At 39.8% G+C, this 20,068-nt stretch overlaps 1 protein-coding gene across 1 annotated transcript in view; it reads left to right on the top strand.

Moving 5' to 3' along the window:
* The window catches only part of LOC147685154 (uncharacterized), a 71,396-nt gene extending 55,672 nt beyond the window's left edge, over positions 1–15,724 (top strand). Inside the window, exon 2 of the mRNA XM_086939592.1 lies at positions 14,662–15,724. Within this exon, the coding sequence (XP_086795718.1) occupies positions 14,662–15,554 (893 nt within the window). The 3' untranslated portion in view covers positions 15,555–15,724. The remainder of the gene's footprint in view (positions 1–14,661) is intronic.
* Positions 15,725–20,068: the final 4,344 nt, after the last annotated feature.

The raw sequence follows: 20,068 nt of genomic DNA, 5'->3' as shown, positions 1-20,068 counted from the left end.
GATTCTTTGTGGTGCTGTGCTGCACCAGAACATCTTAAATGAGGACCAAGTGTATTTGCATTATTTTTAAGACCAGGTAATTTCTGAAGTTAAAAAACTGGAAATAATGGGATTTAGCAGCAGATTTTCCTTTTTAACGACGGACAAGGACATTTTTGTAAGTATCGTGTTGACGGTTTTGCAGGCGTTTTTGCACAAGAACGGCTACCTGGCATCTGATTTTCGGTAAGTCACGGTAACAGAAGTGGCGCTCTGAAAAATTCACATTATCTCTAGAAAAAAGCTAAAAGGAATTTGTGGCAACTTGTAAATATGGTGATTAAAAAAAGCTGCCATATCGTCAAAAACTTACTGTATGGCGCCATTAAATCCTTTTAAGTGTGCCCCATAATGTCACAGGTGAAATCACAAATTACATAATAAATGAGTTTACCGATACATCACTTGTTATCTCACCATTGATGTAATTTATGGCGTGGACAGCCAAGTCAGTAAAAATACATACCAATGAGAATATAAATATATTCACTGAACAAACCATAGGTTTTAGGGGCTTTATAGTTAGTTGGAGATTTTCCTCATAGAAAACCATAGAAATTCCCCTGTTATAGTTAGTTCAGCCAACTATAACTCGCGGCCCTGCCATGCACTGCTGATGACGTCACATATTACATCACTTATGACATGGTCAGTGACATCACGCATGACATCACTGATGACATTTCAAATGACATCACTGATGACATCATCCAGTGAATGTGAATTTTTGTGAAATTTAAATCTGTTTTATATATGTATATGTTGAGGTCGATGGAAGAATGAGTGGGTATATAAGTGTTTAAATGGATGATTTTGTATGTGTGAAACTGATTGTATAACTGACTGATTAAGTGTATCTTAGTGAATACATGGGTTAGTGAGTAATCTTTAAATGTGTAAACATCTGTATCAGTCTCTCACTTTGTGTATAAGTGACAGCATGGGTTGGTGAGTAGCTACATGAGTGTCTATAAGTGTTATTAGTTGTTTTTCTGAGTATCAGTATGAGCCTCTGAGTGTCTGTGGGGTTCGTTGGGAGAATTACTTAGTGCATAGATGCATGAATGAGTGAGTCACTGTTTGTATGTATTGAAGACAGCATGTGTGCAGGACTGCATGGATGGATGAGTGTGTGTATGGGTGTATTGGTGAGTGAATGACTGTCTCAGTAGTGTCTTCATGAGTAACTACATATCTTTTAAACTAGTATATGTGAGTATTGATGTATGTAAGTGAGTATATGTGAGAGTGAGAGATTGGAAGAGTACCTGTATAAATGAGTATGTGTTTCTATAAGTGATTGTTTAAGAGAGTAAGTATGTTTTAGTTTCTGTAGAAGTAAGTGCGGTGGTGTGTATTAAGTAAGGGCAAATTTTGCAGATTCGCGGTCCGCAAATTTGCGCGAAATGGAAAAATAAATCAGCGAGTTCGCGGATTTTCCCGCGAACTCAGGGATTTTGTTGCCATTTGCACAAATAATGTGGCACATGTGTCTGTAACTTTGCCACCGCGCCGAAAGGCATCGAGGTCCCTCGAGTGAGCTGTCCATCATACTGAGGAAAGGGCGGGAAGACGCTGCATACCCTAGTGTGTGTGGCAGGGCCAAACGAGTGGGGCTTCTATGCGAGTTCACATGCCTCTTGTTTATAAAAGGTCAGCGACCGATCAGAGCAGCAAATGAGAAGAAAGCAGCCTCCTGGTCACAGGAAGAACACGGGGATTCCGCTCGATAAACTCGCGGATGCAAAGACCTCCATCAAGGACTCTGTACCTTTGCCACAGCGCCAATAGGCACCGAGATCCCTCGAGTGAGCTGTCCAATCCTTCACAGTGGGGGAAAGGGCGGGAAGATGTTGCATACCCTAGTGTGTGTGGTGCGGGGCCAAACGGGCGGATTCTATGCGAGTTCACATGCCTCTTGTTTATAAACGGTCAGTGACCAATCAGAGCAGCAGATGAGAAGAAACCAGCCTCCTGGTCACAGAAAGTACACGGGGATTGCGCTCGAGAAACTCATGGATGCAAAGACCTCCATCAAGGACTCTGTATCTTTGCCACCTTGCCGATAAGCGCCGAGGTCCCTCAAGTGAGCTGTCCACTCCATTACAGTGGGGGAAAGGGCTGGAAGATGTTGCATACCCTAGTGTGTGTGGTGTGGGGCCAAATGGGCGGGGCTTCTATGCAAGTTCACATGCCTCTTGTTTATAAAGGGTCAGCGACCAATCAGAGCAGCAGATGAGAGGAAAGCAGCCTCCTGGTCACAGGAAGTACACGGGGATTGCGCTCGAGAAACTCGTGGATGCAAAGACCTCCATCAAGGATTACATCTATTTGTAGGCAATAGATGTGGTGAGGAAGCACACCTGGACCGAGCTCACTAGTTGTTTGGGCTGATTATAATGCGCAACTGAATTTGAGCTTCAACTCAGGCACCTGCTTATATCTGTAAGTGCTTCCTGTTGAGGTTTAATTTTTGGGACAGGAGCATCGTGCCAGAATGAATCCTGCCTGCATATTTATCCACGAAGATGCCACTGTGTTGTGCCATACCTCTACTCAACTGGAGTACTTTCTACTGGCTAATAATCAGTAAGTGCTACCTCATTGGGTAAATGTATAGTGCTTTTGCTACACTACAGCTGCGTAAAGGGCCTGAAGAGTTGTCTCTCGTGACCACATGTGTCTGTAACTATGCCACCGCGCCAAAAGGTGCCGAGGTCCCTCGAGTGAGCTATCCATCATAGTGAGGAAAGGGCGGGAAGACCTTGCATTATGCTTAACCTAGTGTGTGTGTGTGGCGGTGCCAAACGGGCGGGGCTTCTATGCGAGTTCACATGCCTCTTGTTTATAAAGGGTCAGCGACCTATCTCAGAGCAGCAGATGAGAAGAAAGCAGCCTCCAGGTCACAGGAAGAACATAGGGATTGCGCTTGAGAAACTTGTGGATGCAAAGACCTCCATCAAGGATTACATCTAATTGTAGGCGGTAGATATAGGGAGGAAACACACCTGCCTAGCCTAGACCATGCTCACTAGTTGTTTGGGCTGATTATTATTTGAGCTTCAACTCGGGCATGTGCAAAATCCACCCACGAGTGAATTTGCGAATTTTTCTGCAATTTCGCGAGATTCGCGGATCGCGAAATTGCCAAAAATTTGCACATTCCGCGAGCGGAATGGATTTTGAGCCCATACTTAGTGTGTATACTGTATACTCAAGTAAATGGATGTTTGATACTTTCTTTGCATGTGTGACAATGTGTGTGAGTAACTCTATGGATGAGTGGCAGTGTGTAAGTATAAGCATCAGTGTATGAGTGCATATGGTGAGTGAGTGCATGTCTGAGTGACTGTATAGGACTTTTGATGAATGAGTGGATGTGTGTATAGATCTTGGAATTAGTGAATGGGTATGTTGTAACTGGTATTGGTGTGTCCATTGTTTTGAAAATGTTATTTTGTGTTTTAGAGTGTGAGTATCAAAGGTTATATTAGGGTGAGAAGAGGTCTGCCACTCTATCACAAGGATGATGTAATCAGTGATGTCATTTGAGATGTCATCAGTGATGTCATTTGAGATGTCATCAGTGATGTCACCAGTGATGTCACTGACCATGTCCTGAGTGATGTAATATGTGACATCATCAGCAGTGTATTGGGGGCGCGAGTTATAGTTAACTGAACTAACTTCAACGGGGGAATTTCTATGGTTTTGTACGAGTCACCTCAGGCCCGCCCCCTCCCTTCACCACTATTCAAACACGCCCAGTGGCAGTTTTAAGTTGGGGATAAAGACCCCTTGTATCCTGAGTGTCCCTGGCGTCCAACTAGCCCACCAGGTACCGCCAGTAAGTGCCACAGAGCTGCGTTGCAGAGAGGTGTAAAAAGGGTTGTGGCCTCTGAACCCCTCTCTGCAACTCAGCTCCCTGGCACCTACTGGAAGTTCCTGGTGGGCTAGTTGGCCCCCAGGGAGCCCAGTATTCAAGGGGAATTACCTCCCCATCTTACAATGTGCCGAAGGGCGCGTTTGCAGAATGCTGAAGGGAGGTGGTGGGGCCTCTGGCGCAAAGCCGATCCTTTATTATTTATTTATATATTAAAGAAGGGGGGGCTGTGTGGCCCCCTTCATTTTCTAATGTATGGGCCCTGGGGACTGCATCCCCTAGGGCCTGACCCCTATTATTTATTTATTTTTTTAAATTGTAGAGGGCCACGTGGACCCCCTCCCGAGGCCATATTTGGCCCTGGAGACCCCATGCCCCGGGGCATGGCTAGTGTTTTAAAAAAAAAATTGGGAGAGGGGTCAGGCCGTTTATGGCCCCGGGGACCCCATCCCCCGGGGCCAGCCTTTGAGTGTTTTTTTTAATGTATTTTATTATGGGGCCCCTACCTGGCCACTTCTGACCCCGGGGACCCCATCCCCCGGGGCAAGGCCTCTCATTGGGGATAGGTGAGGAGCTCCAACTCCCCCACTGTCCCTGCAGGCTCCCCGCATCCTGCAGGAGCCAGCATTGCTTTTCCACTTTTCTACTCTCTCTTCCAAAACCCAAACCACAGTCTGCTATGGCAGGGTGAGAGCCGCGAGGCTCCCGCCCTGCCATAGCAAACAGCAGTGTCCCGGGGGTGGGCACCCCAGGATACTGCATAGAGCCAGCCCTGGGGGGTGGCTGTCCCCAGGGCCATAACTGGCTCCAGGAGGGGGACCGCGCTGCCACCTCCCACCATTGGCAAAGCCCCGGGGAGATAGTATTCCCTGGGGCTCGGAGGTCCGTCACGGACCCCCAAATTTGAATATTAGTGCCCCGGGGAGGTGGACGTCCCCTGGCGTGTGAGGGGACTCGAGCCCTCCCACACAGGTGTTTTTTTTTTAAAAAAAAGCTCTGTGGGGTGGCGGTCCCCGGGGCAGCGGGGCACTTTGAGGCCTGCACCCATTCAAATGGAAGCCCCAGGGGTGGCTGTCCCCGGGGCAGTGTGGAGGGAATTGGGACCCCCACACTTTTTTTTCTCTGCCCCTGGGACCTGACCCACCCGGAGGCTAAATAAAAACGAAGAGTGGGAGCCCGCGCTTCATTTTTTTAATTTTCGCGGCAGGATTCTCAGACCCTACGCAACTTTTGCCGATTTCTTTTTTAAAAAAATGCTTTTTTTGCCATGAGCAGGTCTAGAGGGTCAGGGTGTTTCTAGCCTGCCCTTTTTCTTGTTTTACGCCTTTGTTTCCCTGTTTTCTTGTGGCTCGGTAACAAGATGGCTGCCAACACTTCCTGGTTTGGAGTGTTGACAGCCAATTAGAATAAAGCTCGTGGTCGGGAGGGTCCGTGGATCCTCCGTGCCTCTAAATATAGAAACATTTATTTTTTTATTTTCTCAGCAACTACTGAACGGATTTACACCATTTAAAAAAAGGTCTGTTTCTGAGCCAAGGGGGCTACCTTTGTGTCAAATTTGGTGTAAATCCATTCAACAGTTTCGGCTGTAACCATATCTAAAGTTTCCTATGGGAAATTGATTTTCCGACCTCTATTTTTTGAATTTCTTAGGAAGTACTGAACGGATTTATACCATTAAAAAAAAGGTCTCTTTCTAAACCAAGGGCTACCTTTTTGCCAAATTTGGTGCAATTCGTTCAGCAGTTCAGGTTGTAGCCGTGTCTAAAGTTTCCTATGGGAATTAACATGGGGAAAACACGTTTTTGGACCCCTTTTTTCTTGGCCCCGATTGCCGAATCACCCCGTAACTTTCAAGATAAGAGCTGACCAGAGCGTCCCACTAGTTCTGAAAATTTCGCGAAGATTTATCAACCGGCGCTAAAGATATTGGGAAAAGAAAAAATGCTTTTTGAATAAAAACAAGGTCCTAACGATAAGTACCTACTGGCGACAGACAGTAGGTAATATATAATATATAAATATATATATATGTATGTATATATATATATATATATATATATATATATATATATATATATATATATATATATATATATTTATTTTTTTTCTTTCCTTCAGGAAATAGGATCCGGGAGCCCCTAAATAATTTCCAGCGTACACCATGGACATGCACAATAATAAATGCTATTGTGTCACAAAACAGAACAACGTGTTTTGGCGAAACCTTTCTCAAGTCAATGACCTGTGCTCAACTTCTCTTATAAATACAAGTCAGTGTTCATGAATAGTGAAGAAACATCGCAAATCAATTTTTTGAAAAATAAACAAAAGAATTTCATAAAATCTGTACATACGATATATTGCAGTATAATTCCTACCTTGTTGTGCTCAACAAATACTTATGATTTCGAAATGAATTACTAATAAATTGCACAGCCGTCATGTAATCTTTGGCCACATAATGATTTGGGAATCAAGCATAATGCGCTTTAAAATTCATCATTGCAATTGTCAAATATGATAATAATGGGTAATGTACCTTATTAAGCAGCATATGCTCCTAATACATCGGTAAATACCACATTCCGCACGTGATTAAGACCAAAGTCTGCATGCAACCCAAATGTCCCACATGATAACATTGAGGCCTTCAATTTGATTATGATGTATGAGATTAACAAATAAAGAAAATTGCATCCAAAATTTCGATACAATAATTTGACTAAATCACAAAGACACGCCCTGGACTCTTTATCGAATGATGAAAGTATAATTATAAAACCTTCGGACAAGGGGGGCAATGTGATTATAATGGATGTCAGTCAGTACAATCAAGAGGCATTAAGACAACTGAGTGACACCCTGTGTTAAGAGGAAATCAGTTGGGATGCTTACAGGGCCTCTGTTACGCTGTATCATTAATTACTGAAAGGCTGGTGGAAGGAAGGCCTGTTGGATGGTGAGTAGAACCTATTCTTAAGAACAGATAACCCCCGTTTCCCTTGGTTCTATTGCCCAAAATGTATAAACATCCCAGTAGACCACCAGGAAGACCTATAGTGTCCTCCAATGGAGGGTTGATAGAAAATACCTCTATTTTGCTAGACCTGTTTCTCTCACCTTTTGTCCCGAAATTGAGATCATATGCAGGGATAGTAAAGATTTCCTACGTCGCATTCACAACAGCACCTGGGAAGATAGCTATCATGTGATAGCATTAGATGTGTGTTCATTGTACACCTGCATTGACCAACAGAAGGGTGTTGAGGCTTGTGTGTATTTTCTCTGGGTGAGACATATTTCACACTGGGAACACACTCAAATGTTGAAAAAAATTATGCTTTATTGTCTTAATGAGAACATCGTCATCTTTGAGAAAATACTGTACAGTCAAAAATCTGGGCCGGCTATGGGTACGTGTTTTGGCCCAGCCTGGCTAATATTTTCCTGGGCTGGTGGGAGGAACGGATTGTGTGGGTAGAAGCTAATGAAAGATTCACAGAACACATCCCTATCTGAATCAGGTACATTGATGACGTGTTCCTGTTATGGGATGGGACTGTGGATGTAGCGCAGGATTTCATCCAAGAAATGGGGAATAATGATCTCAATCTGACTTTCACACATTCCATCAACCCCTCATACTGTGAGCTTTTGGATGTAGCTATTCGCATGGAAGATGGTCAAATAATAACCAGGCTCTTCCGCAAGGAGACTGCCGGGAACAACCTACTCCATGCCAATAGCAATCATCCCACCCCTTTACGCTACAGTACCCCCTTTGGAGAATTCCTTCGGGCGTGAAGGAATTGTAGTACTGAAAGTGGTTTTGTCAAAGAGCAAGAAATCATGGAAATGGGGTTTAGACAATGAGGTTATAAACAAAAGGTGATTGCAACTGCTAGTAAGAAAGCTAGAGACATTTCACGAAGTGAAGACCTCTTCTCATTGAGATTAAAAACCAAGAGTGATATGGAGGTGCCCAGATTAATCACAACCTATAATAGCAGGTCCAATAACCTCAACCGCATCATGAAACAAAATTGGGGATTACTAGAATCTGACACCATAATTGGCTCATGTGTAGGGACCACACCATCTATAATTTACCGGTAATCTAAGTCCATAAAAGATCACTTGGTTCGCTGCTTTCATAATACTCCAACTACCATCACATGGCTAAGAACCGCCAAAGGATTCGGGAAATGCAATTCCTGCAAAGCGTCTAGACACAGTAATAACCGTGACAGCTACTATGTAGGACAGGACAAAAAGAGGAAAAAGGAAATCCATAAATTCATAACCTGCACCAGTGACTATACCATTTATGTCCTGGAGTGCCCATGTGGGTTAATGTAAGTGGGCAGTACCAAGTTACAGTTAAAAACTTGCATATTACAACACATGAGAGCAGTGACCAATGTAGATTACAACTATCCAGTGGCCAGGCATTACCAAGAAAAACATAAGAGCAATGCCAACTTGATTACATTTTTCGGTATTGACAGAAATTTGCCACATCCCGGGGGAGGGGATCGTGAAAGGCTCCTACGGGTCACAGAATCGAAGTATATCATTGAGCTCAACACAAAAATGCCGAATGGGATGAATTATGGTGAGCAGCTTGCCACCCATGTAGGCTACAAATGATAGGATGGGGCAACCACACTGCCCATAAATCTTCATAACTGTTGTTGTTCAGCATAGCTGTTTTAATCCTTCACTTTTTTTGTTTGTTTTTTAGATGGTGGGGCGAGGAGGCTGAATTTTCCCAGAGGGGATTGATTCTATTAGTTGGACCTTCTTGAGCTTATATAATTTGCATTTGCAAACAGCTGTTGTTCCCCCCACACTGCTAGGCTTAGCACAGTGGATCAGATCTTCCCCCCTTTTAAGGGTTCAAGCATTATATATATAGCAATCTGCATTTAAGAATTAGTGAATATATACCTATCTTGATGGAGGATTTATTAGCAGTGTGATTGACTGTTTACTTGACTAATTTATAGTGTCTCACTAAATATATTGGATCGTTACTAAACTGTGTGAATATCTGTATTACTTTGTTATTTGTTGTGTAAACTGCTGCACCAGTTGGTTATTAGCTACATGAAAGTCTATATTAGTTATCAATAAGTTAACTGACTATTTGTATGTGAGAGTGAATGTGTGTGTGGTTCGGTGGGGGAACTGTGACTGCCCAAATATATGTGCATTTTTTATTCAGTAGGTATATGACGTTAAGACTACATGTTATAATAGTTCTTTGGGTGAGAGCATATCTTTATGGGTTTGGTGATGAGCAAATATATATCTCAATGGTCATGACCAACAAAGTAGAAAAATATAAGGCAGTGTATGTGACAGTTGTTGTATATAAATAAGTATACTTAAGACTCGTTGATTGCATGAGTGACTGAATAGATAACTGTATACTTCTAATAGTGATTTCATAACACACTAAGTATGAGTTACTATCTGTATGAATAAATGAAGTGCTATTTGTATAAGTGCGTAGCTCAGTAAAAGTAAATATGATACATTGTTTGCAAAAGTGAGTAGGATGACTGCATTACTGAATAGGATGTGTGCTGGTGTGTAATGTCAATATAGGTGTATAAGTATATTTGATATTGTTCTATTGATCATTGACAACATGTATGAGTGAATCTATTGGTAATTGATTAGATGTGTGTGTAGATCTAGGAATCACTGAGTGGGTTTTAGATACTTGTATTGCTGTTTAAATGGATTCAAATATGGTACTCTGTATTTTACAGTGAGTGATGAAAGGCTATACTAGTGTATAATGAGGTGTATCTGATTGTCATGTGGATGATGTCATCAGTGATGTCTTTTGAGATGTCATCAGTGACGTCATCAGTGATGTCACTGACCATGTCATGAATGATGTAATATGTGACATCATCAACAGTGGAATGCGAGCACGAGAGTTACAGTTAGTACAATTAACTAACCCGGAGGAATTTCAATGGTTTTGTACAAGTGAAATGTCCAGCTAACTATAACAACCCTGAAACCTATGGTTTTTTTCAATGAATTTCTAAGGTTTTTTAAATGCTAATTCCTAACTATAACCTGTCTGAAACCGATGTTTTTTCATAGAATTTTCAAGGTTTTTTAAATGATAATTCCTAACTATAACCTGTCTGAAACTTATAGTTTTTTCAGTGAATTTCAAAAGTTTTGTAAATGATAATTCCTAACTATACCATATGTGAAACCTATGGGTTTTTCAGTGAATTTCAAAGGTTTTGTCAATGACAATTTTTAAATGTATTACTTGTTATATTTATTTCTTTGGTACAGATTTACTACATTTTTTAATCTATTTATTTTTAGATATCTTATTTTTTACATCACATAACACATTTTTAATATTTTTCTTTCAAAAAGGTTAAATATTTATTTAATATGTTTATTTTTTATATTTTTACAATATTTTTATAATATTTTAATTTTTGTAACAATTTTTTGAGCAGTCCAGCACCCAAAGCGCACCTCTCTCGACTACTGCACGGAACGTAGCCACAATTTTACAGTTGTTCTGTAGGATCCGTGTAGGGTGTGCAATGAGTACGTATTTTCATGTGCAATTGCTATGCCACCCGTACGCAACTTCAAGTGCCAATGCGACATATACGTATCACGCCATGCTTGCGTGTTTCCGCATGACGTCATCTACAGGTTCAAGGCGGTCGGCGCGCGACTTCCGCAAAAAGTTTCAATACACAAAACGATATATATATGTATTTAATATAAATATTAAAGCAAAAAATATATTCTTTTAGTCGTAATAAACTTATATTACTTTTAAATTAAATTATGCAGAGTCGCGCTAGGTGCGTGTTGCATGTACGCACCAAATGCGGATCCCATGTGACTAAAAAAGGAGATTTGATTGGTTTATAACACTTACTGGTCTAACTATTGAAGAACCCCACCCATTTTAATTACTCTTCTTAGACCTTCCTTAGGAGAAGAACCTCACCTTTTCTTCGTTGGAAATCTGAATTTCTTTTTTGAAGAAAAAAATGGCTACACCGCTGGAGCAATCATCTGATTCTGATGATTTTGTTGCTGAACAATTTCTACCAGAACCTCCCCGTCCCGAAAGGTACACATCCATCGATGTAAATTTTTTACTTTTTGGGAGGGGCAAAAGAAATTTATAGCCACAAAGGTGACATGCAAGATTTGCCAGGCAGTGCTGTCCAGAGGAGATCCAATCAAGACATATTCCTGTGGCACTGCTAGTAAGCGCAAGCACCTCCAATCCCTACATCCTGTGAATTATGCTCAAGAAGAATTTAGAAGACTGCGCCAAAATGCACCTCCACCAACGGCAATACCAAGTACCTCTGGGGAATCACCTTCAACAACACCACCAGACATACGTCCCCAATTTGTGAAAGTTAGAATGCACTGCGTGAAGTGCAATTGTTTAATTTCTTATGGGGAGCAGTCAGTAGACCTAGGTTGCAGAGCACTTGATGAAATTAAATGAAATGAAAAGGAGTTTTATAATGTGCAAACGTAGCCCCAAAGGGCATCAAGGCGCGAGAAAACAAACATAAAATCTCGGACTGCCGAATGCAAGGCCACTAGTACGCCTGAGAAAAAAGCCAGGTCTTTAGGAGTTTCTGAAAGACCACCAGAGAAGACTGACTGGAAAGTTCCGGAGGGAGGGAGTTCCAAAGTTTGGGGGCCAGGGTGGAAAAGGCTCTACCTCCCCACCTTGCCTTCACAAATATTGGAACCGAAAGCAGATAGTTTTTTTTTATTCCTTCAAAGTTCATGGTTTTGTTCGTCCTTTTGACTTTTTTTTCTTTTTTTTTTAAATGAAAAAAGGAAGTAAACGTTCAAAAAATCAAATTAAAAAAATACACACAAAAGTACAAAAAACAAACAAAAAAGTTAATTTCAGAGCTAACTACTCTGGTTAAAGAAAGAGTTAAATTTGTATGCTAGTGTATGTAAGTTTATATGAATGTATACGTACTACATAATTGAGTGAAAGAATGCATTTCTGGTGTATGGTAAATGTATAACTGCAGAACTATGAAGAAATGCTGTAGCATGATACTGTAAGCTCTTTACCTACACCATGCTAAGGTACTCCCGAACCACAGGGATGCAACATATATACATAAATATATTGCAACTCTGTGCTTCTCTCTGCACTGGTGCTTAACTACATCCATGTGGTGACAAAGGGCACCCTTGCACCATGGGGCAAGAATATCTGTGTCATGTGTAGTTTATTTTTGTACAAAAAGGCTCACCTTCCTGCACAAAAACAATCAATAAACACATTTTTCTCCTTCAATGTGTGGTGTGCATTTTAACATATATTGAAAGAGAAAAAATTAGGAGAAATAAAAGAATTCTCCTTGTTGTGCATCGCTACATCAATTGGAGGATGGTACAGTATTTAAACACATGTCCGGACTTATCATTTCTGATAAATCTGGTGAAGTGTCTTGTTTTGCGAGAGTTATCTGCAAACATGCACAACAACTGCTATGGAACGCCCTTCAATACAAAGTGGGGTGTATGATGAAGTCGTATTTACATGGAACTGTAAAGGCCTTTTCCTCTCCTTGTAAATATGAAAGATTTTTTTACGCTATTACTATGTTACAAAAAGTGACATATAGTTGACATAGGATGCTTTCTATACATATCTGCTGGTGTTAGTTGGTCCCCAGTGACACTCTGGGGCAGATTTACAAGCTCTCTAATCCACCAGTACGTCATGAAAAGTGACGTACTGGTGGCGCAGGGGGCTCCTCCATATTTACAAGGAGAGGAAAAGTCACCCTCCGTGTTGTTTCCTTTCTTTGTAAATACGGCCCCTTCATACGCAGCACTTTGTGGTGATTGGGCGTTTTATGGGTGTTGCTGTGGGTGTCCCCACACAACAACCATGGAACAAGACACATCTCCAGATTAACGAGAAATCATCAATATGGAGATGTATCTGAATGCTACGCCACACTAGAGGTGGCGTAGGGAGGCGCAACGAGGAGAAATGTTTTCATTTCTCCTAGTTTTTTCCTCTTTCAATGCATGCTGTATTCTATAGCACACATTGAAACAGGAAAAAGCTTTTAGTGATTGTTTTTGTAAAGGAAGGTGCCCCTTCCTGCACCTAAAAATCTTCCCATGGCACAGGCATCCTTGCACCATGGTACAAAGGTGCTTGGGCTGGCGCTTGGCAGCTGTTTCTGCGCCAGCGAAGGTGAGAGCGCAGTAATGCGACATATCATTGTAGATATGTCGCAATCCTGTGTTCTGAAAGTGACGCAGCGTGGTGCAGCCAAATGACTTGCGGTGCCACGCTGCGGCACTTTCTTCTAGATCGGCACCTCAGTATTCATGTTAACTTTATCCTGTAACTTAAAACATCCACAGAGCATCTTTCCACATATATCTACGCCTTCCTTCTCCATTATCTTCACCTGTGTGCAAACACAGGCTAATGTGCATTTTAATACTTAGTTAAACTTACCTGCACAATAATATAAATACAAAAAGCTAGACATTTATTTCCGTTTTTTTATTTAAATAAATTTGAATACATTTGCCCCCACATGCATCATTGTGTCATATTGCGAATTCTTATTTGCGAAAAATAAGGAATCGCAAATAAGAATTCGCAATATGAGATGCATCAATAAAATCGCATTTTTTTTGCGATTCGGTAAAAATCGCTATTTTTACCGAATCGCAAGGAACATGCGATTCCTTATTAGCGATTTCGCATTTTGCGAAATCGCTAATAAGGAAAATACACACATGATGAATACTGAAGTGATTACAGTGTGCCTGCCTCTGAAACTAATTAAAGACACCTGTGGGCTACCTTCAACTTGAATTTGGCAGTTTGGGGAGTGTGTTTGGAAGGTGCAGGAGAGGTCACTGTTTTCTCTTCTGAATATGGAGGCCAGCAATGTGGTTATGGAGCAGCAGCAGCAGCAGCAGCCCAGGAAAAGGAAAGTCAAATTCAGTGACAAAGAATTGGAGGTATTAATTGAAGAAGTCTCAGCTAAGCATGAACAGCTTTTTGGAAAAAGCTCACTAAAAGTACCTGAGGCTTGCAAAAGAAAAATATGGATCACAATACAGGCAAAGGTCAATGCTGTAGGTGTCGCCCACAGAGACATCAGCAATCTCCAGAAGAGATGGTACGATTTGCGCAGCAGAGCCAAAGAGAAGATTGCGACACGCATTAAATCTGGAAAGAAAACTGGAGGGGGTACACCAAAAGACATACCAACTACCCCTTGGGAGGAACTAGTAGAAGGGACTTTACCTACAGAAGCAGTGGTTGGAGTGTATGACATAGACACCTCTGAGCAGCCAGGAACAAGTCAAGGTAAATTTTATTTAGAATCAGGAAAATGTCATTGACTGCATTACTTGTGATGAATTTTGTAATGATAAAAATGTCAAAAGTAGATGTTTGGCCAGAGTGCATCACATATATGGTACATTTTGGTTAAAAGAATGGCATCATGGGACATGTAGTTTTCCCAAAAATTTTTATTGCTATCAAGAAAACAGGATCAATGTAAAAAATAGGTAGAGTCAGTTGTAGGAGTATTTGTGAAGCATACCTCAATATATCAGTGTCATATGTTAACCTGTGAAACAAAAACAGGCATTGGGAATACTTTTCTAACAGTTTACTCCCACTGTCTCTTTTTTAGATGCAGAATTGGATGCTGAATTCATTCAATTTGCTGAGTCATTCACACAAGACTTATTAAATGATGCTGCAAATAACTTTGACCCACCACCTTCACCCACTGTGGAACCTCAAATTCAAAGACGCAGAGTGCGTCAACTGGTAGACACTGAATCTGAGGCAGAGGATAATGTGAACACTGCAGTCCCAAATGCAACAGTGAATGCAGAGCCTGCACAAAGGGTCCCAGGCAGGCGTCAAAGACTGCGAACATTCTTCCGGCGTCGCAGAGTTCCTGTCCAAAATCATGATGCAATGGATGACATTGTAAATGGCAGTGTCATTGAGAGGAAGTTATTAAAAGTACAGCGCCTGCAAGGAAAGGATATAAGGGTTATCAAGGGAAAAATCACCAATATAGCCAAAGATATTAACAATATGAGTGCAGCACTTGTGAACATGGTCAATGTCTCTTCAGACAAAATGGAACGCATGACAGCAGCAATAGAGACACTAAGTCAAGTAATGCAGGGTAACCAGGGTGCAGTTTTGCAAAGATCAACAGTTGTAAATATGCATTCCAGCACAAGAGCCATGCACAGAATGTGCAATAACACTTCAAAATTGATTGAAACTACTGTTGACATTCAAAAGGGAATGATGAAATGTTATGGTGAGCTGGCCTCTGGCATGAAGTCAATGCAAGGCCTCATTTCAGACCACCATCAAGGGCCAAGTACTATCTGTCATCCAGAGTCTGCAGTCACTGCATCTTCTTCAGACACAGCAAATGTAAAAATCAAAGCTGCTTCAGAAAGAAGAAGTGTCAGAATTGTAGGCAAAGATACCCTTAGAAACATTAATTCAAACCCTGTGAAGGTTAAGGCATTGGGGTTAAGAGGAAGGAAAAAATGAATCATATGTGAATATTTTGTGAACCTTATTTTGCACTGTTATTGCATGACAATATCCATACCTTTAAATATTACATTCAAATTACATTTTTGTTATCACAGAGCAGATAAATTTGAATGGAAGCTCACATTAAATTACTTTTGAACTGCAATAAATACCTAAGTTACAGCAAAAGCATGTTTGTTCTGTGTCATACCTTTATTTAAAAGTAATGCTGAGTTATCTCTGCTCTCCTTCTCCTTCCCTCTGCTGCATCAGGACCATTGATTCTAGGTTGGGGTTGGTGAGGTTGGTTGTGGTTATTTGGGATGTTGTCTTCAAATTCCAATCCAAGGCCTCTTTTCATGGCAACATTGTGCAGCATGGCACAAGTGGCAACAATTTTGCAGCAGACATCAGGCCGATATTGTAATGCACCTCCAGTTTTATGTAGTATTCTGAATCTGGATTTCATTATTCCAAATGTCCTCTCAATCACATTTCTGGTAGAGATATGAGCTTGGTTATAATTTTGCTCTTTGCGGGTTGTCGGATTCAGATAAGGAGTCAGGATAAATGTTCTCACACCATAAGCACTGTCACCTATGGAAACATTTACAACATATCATTGGATTGTAAACATGTCAAAACATTTGTCTGAAAACAATATCAACAACATAAGATGATAACGTACCCAGTAAATATCCATCTCCAAAATGTCCAGCTTCCAACTTTGTATATATGGCACTCTGTTTGAATATGTAGGAGTCATGAGCACTTCCTGGGAAACTAGCAACTAGGTCTGTGATTATGGTTTTAGAATTACAAATGGCTTGAATGTTCAATGAATGATACAATTTTCTATTCCTAAAAATGTACTCATTGTGAGAAGGTGGGCATATGGGAATATGAGTACCATCTATGCAGCCTATAACATGAGGGAAATGAGCCATGTTATAGAAGTCCAACTTTGTCTGTAAAAGTTCCTGCTGAGTACTTGGAAAAACGATGTAATGCCTGATCCTCAACAACATAGCATTTAAAAAATTTCTGAAAAACCTTGAAAGGGAACTCTGTGACACCTCCCCAGCAATGGCAATCACACCTTGAAATGAACCAGAAGCCAGAAGATGTAGGCAACAAAGTACTTGGACATGAGTAGGAATGGCTTGGGTTCTTAGGGTGGCCCTCTGTAGTATAGGATCCAAATCAGCTATTAATTCCAGTATAGAATCAACATTTAACCTGTACTTATCATAAATTTCTGCCTCAGTCTGGCCAAATAAATTTATGCGCACCCTAAATATCCTCTCACTCACTACTCTGCGCCTCAATGCAGCTCTCAATCTCCGCCTACGTGCCAAGACTATGACTGCAGCCATGGTGAAAGGAAATGTAATGGTCAGAGTGTGCCTTATATACCAAGAGGTATCAAAATCACATGAGACTTTGGTTAGGAAAAAAATAACACCTAGTCTGAGCTCTTCTTAATTTAGGGAATGCTATTAGCGATTTTTTAGAGAATCGCAAATAGCATTTTTTCATGCATGCCATTTTTTCTTAAATAAATGCGATTCCTTATTTTTGCGACAAATATGCGAATTCGCAAACAATATGCGAATTCTTAGAATGCGATTTTTCGCAAAAAAAATGATGCATCCCAAAATTGGATTTTGCATTCGCAAACGGCCAAATTCTGCGATTCGCACCGTTTGCGAATACAAAACACAATGATGCATGTGGGGGTTGATACTTTAGAATTAGAATCTGTAAAAGAGAAGAAAAAATACAGTTATAATACATAGTACTATACTTTTTAGAAAACATAATAATTTTTACATGTCACAAATTCTTTTCTTTGCCTTTTTTTGCTGTTCTCAGAACATATTGAATTTCACTAGAAGCAGTAATTTCAATTGCACTCATCACATAACAGCGCGCAAAAAAAATCAATGAGATTGTTTAAAAAAAACAAAAATCCATCTTCAATAAAATACCATAATATACAAATCACACATATATAAAATGCTTACTGGTAAGAACATTTTATAACTTAAATGTATAAACACTGTAAATGCTGTTGCTTAAAACTATAGGTAGACAACGTGCAAGAAAAAGTCCGTAATTCAAATAAACACCGTTCCTCAAGGCCAAATAGTATTCATGAAATCAGTTATATTGAAATTTAGCAACAGTAATCGTATTAATACATATTAATAAATTCCTCAGGGGCCGAATTTTGTTCCTAAAACTTTGGCTTTAAAAATATTAGGTAGGAATTAGGTAATTCTCTTGGCAAACGTTGTTTAAAAACTAACTCAGGAATATTACAAAGTGTCCAGGCTTTTTTACATTTTAGATAGGCAGTGAAATGTCCAGATGTTGTGGAAGGATCATCATGGAAAATTATTTCTGCTGCTACAATAGTCCTTCTTGATATTGATGGTTGACTTGCTACAAAATGTTTTCTTAAAGTTTCTAATTTTCTTCCATCATCTGTACAACGTTGCTCATTAAAATTATATATTATCCATATCTTTGTATAAATATTGTTGATAACATTTCTGATTTGCATTGGCTGCACTCCATGTTCTGATTTGCTGCTTTAACTAGTTTATTGAAAGACATTGATTTACAGTCTGGCAATGTCAAATATATTAATCATTCAGTGTCTATGTTAGTGCTACATGTATACATACAATTTTCACAATGATGTTCCCATTTATAACAAAGGCCAAAAAGGTTTTCAATGTGTATACCTTCATTTTCCAATATGGGTAGCATACACATTAGAAATTCCTGAGCATCTTGTTGGATATTTTGCATAAATTGTGTAGAACCAGAACATACATCCAAAAGATTACGAATATCAAAAACACTTTGTATTTTACTTTTATCAGTTCTCATTTTTCCGTAAACGCAGTGCAACCATGAACAAAATCTTTCTTCCCGATTCTCTATAATTTTCTGTTGCAAACCTTCAAGAAAAAAAACAACATTAACCACTACATTAGCATAGCAGTTGACACCTGAACTATTTGCAAACTGATAACCAACAATCTCTTCAACAGTGTCCTTTTTCTTTTTGCTTGCAATCACAACATTATCTTGTTTTTTTACCTTCTCTATACCTTCCCTACAAATGTTCTCATATCTATTTTTTCTTCCTACTACACACTTTTCAAATACAGGATATTGTCCTAAATTAGGAGCATAAACTCTTCTTAACCGATTATATTCTTTTACACAGTTTGCATCTGCAGTAACCTTTGTGTCATCAAAATCAATCAAAAACAAACCAGATAAAGGTTTGACTCGCGACAAAGCAACATATGCCATACTCTCTTTAAACACAGTATTTTCAATGTTCACCAAAGCCCTTTCTACACCTAAACCTTGAGATTTATGAATAGTCACTGCGTATGCCAGAGAAACTGGAAACTGTTTTCTACGGATATATAAATCTTTAACAAGCAAAAAGCGATCTAAACAACAACCATTTTGTTTTACTTCTTCAATCGGATCAAATTTAATTTTTAAAAATTCAATACCATTTTTATTCAGATAATTAACAAAGTCCACAACTTTGCCCATTGCTCCATTAACTAAACCTTTTTCTACATCCAAAGTCCGCCTTAAAATTACCCGACAGTTTCTACATACATATAAATTATTTTCTAAACCAGCAGATTTAGATATCGATTTTTCTAAAGAATCCAATGTTGTTTTCAACTTTTCTGTCAAAATAATAGTGATTCCTTCATGCTCAATTTTATCAATGGCTTCCATTTTTTTATTTCTCCATTCTCCAGCTTCAAAAGTTGTTCGTTGAATATAGAACACTCATGCAGAGTTGGCATTGAGCAGATTACAGATTTGTTTTCTGCAATTTTCATATATATTTTCTCAGGAACTACATTTTCATTTGGAAACAAATTGGGAAGTAATCGACTCTGCAAAGCTTTTCTGCCATGTTCTGTCAGTACGTCAATTCTAATATCTTGAAGAATAGTTCCACAATCAACATCATTTGCCTGTCGCATATTTGTAATGAGTTTCTTGTATTCAAAATATGACCAAATGTTTACATTTCAAACACTACCCAGAGACTTTCTGGTGTCTTCATGCGCAAGTGTTTGAAATACTGGTTGTCCTTTTAGGGGAGTAAGTTGCAGTAGATCTCCAAAAACGATGACATGTTTTCCTCCAAAGAACACGTCATACTCTGTTTTTAGAATTTGCTGCATTCTTAAATGCACAAAAGCAAGCATTACGTTTGAGACCATGCTTACCTCATCAATAATCAGAAGTTTCATTTTCTTCAACACTCTTGAAACTTCACACCAAGCTTCTCCAGATAGCTTGTGATATTCCAATTTGTTTTCATGCTCCACAGGTAGCATCAGTAAACGATGTAATGTAATTCCTTTAACGTTGCACAAGGAGGGCTGTCCCTCCCAAATCTCAGAGAATATTATTTTGCTTCTTTTGCACACCACAGCTTTAGGTTTTTTCGTCTAGATGATCATGAGGCA

The sequence above is a fragment of the Lissotriton vulgaris genome, chromosome 10 (genome assembly GCF_964263255.1).
Source record: "Lissotriton vulgaris chromosome 10, aLisVul1.2, whole genome shotgun sequence".
NCBI classification, from domain to species: Eukaryota; Metazoa; Chordata; class Amphibia; order Caudata; family Salamandridae; genus Lissotriton; species Lissotriton vulgaris.
This window is presented reverse-complemented; position numbering and strand designations above follow the sequence as displayed.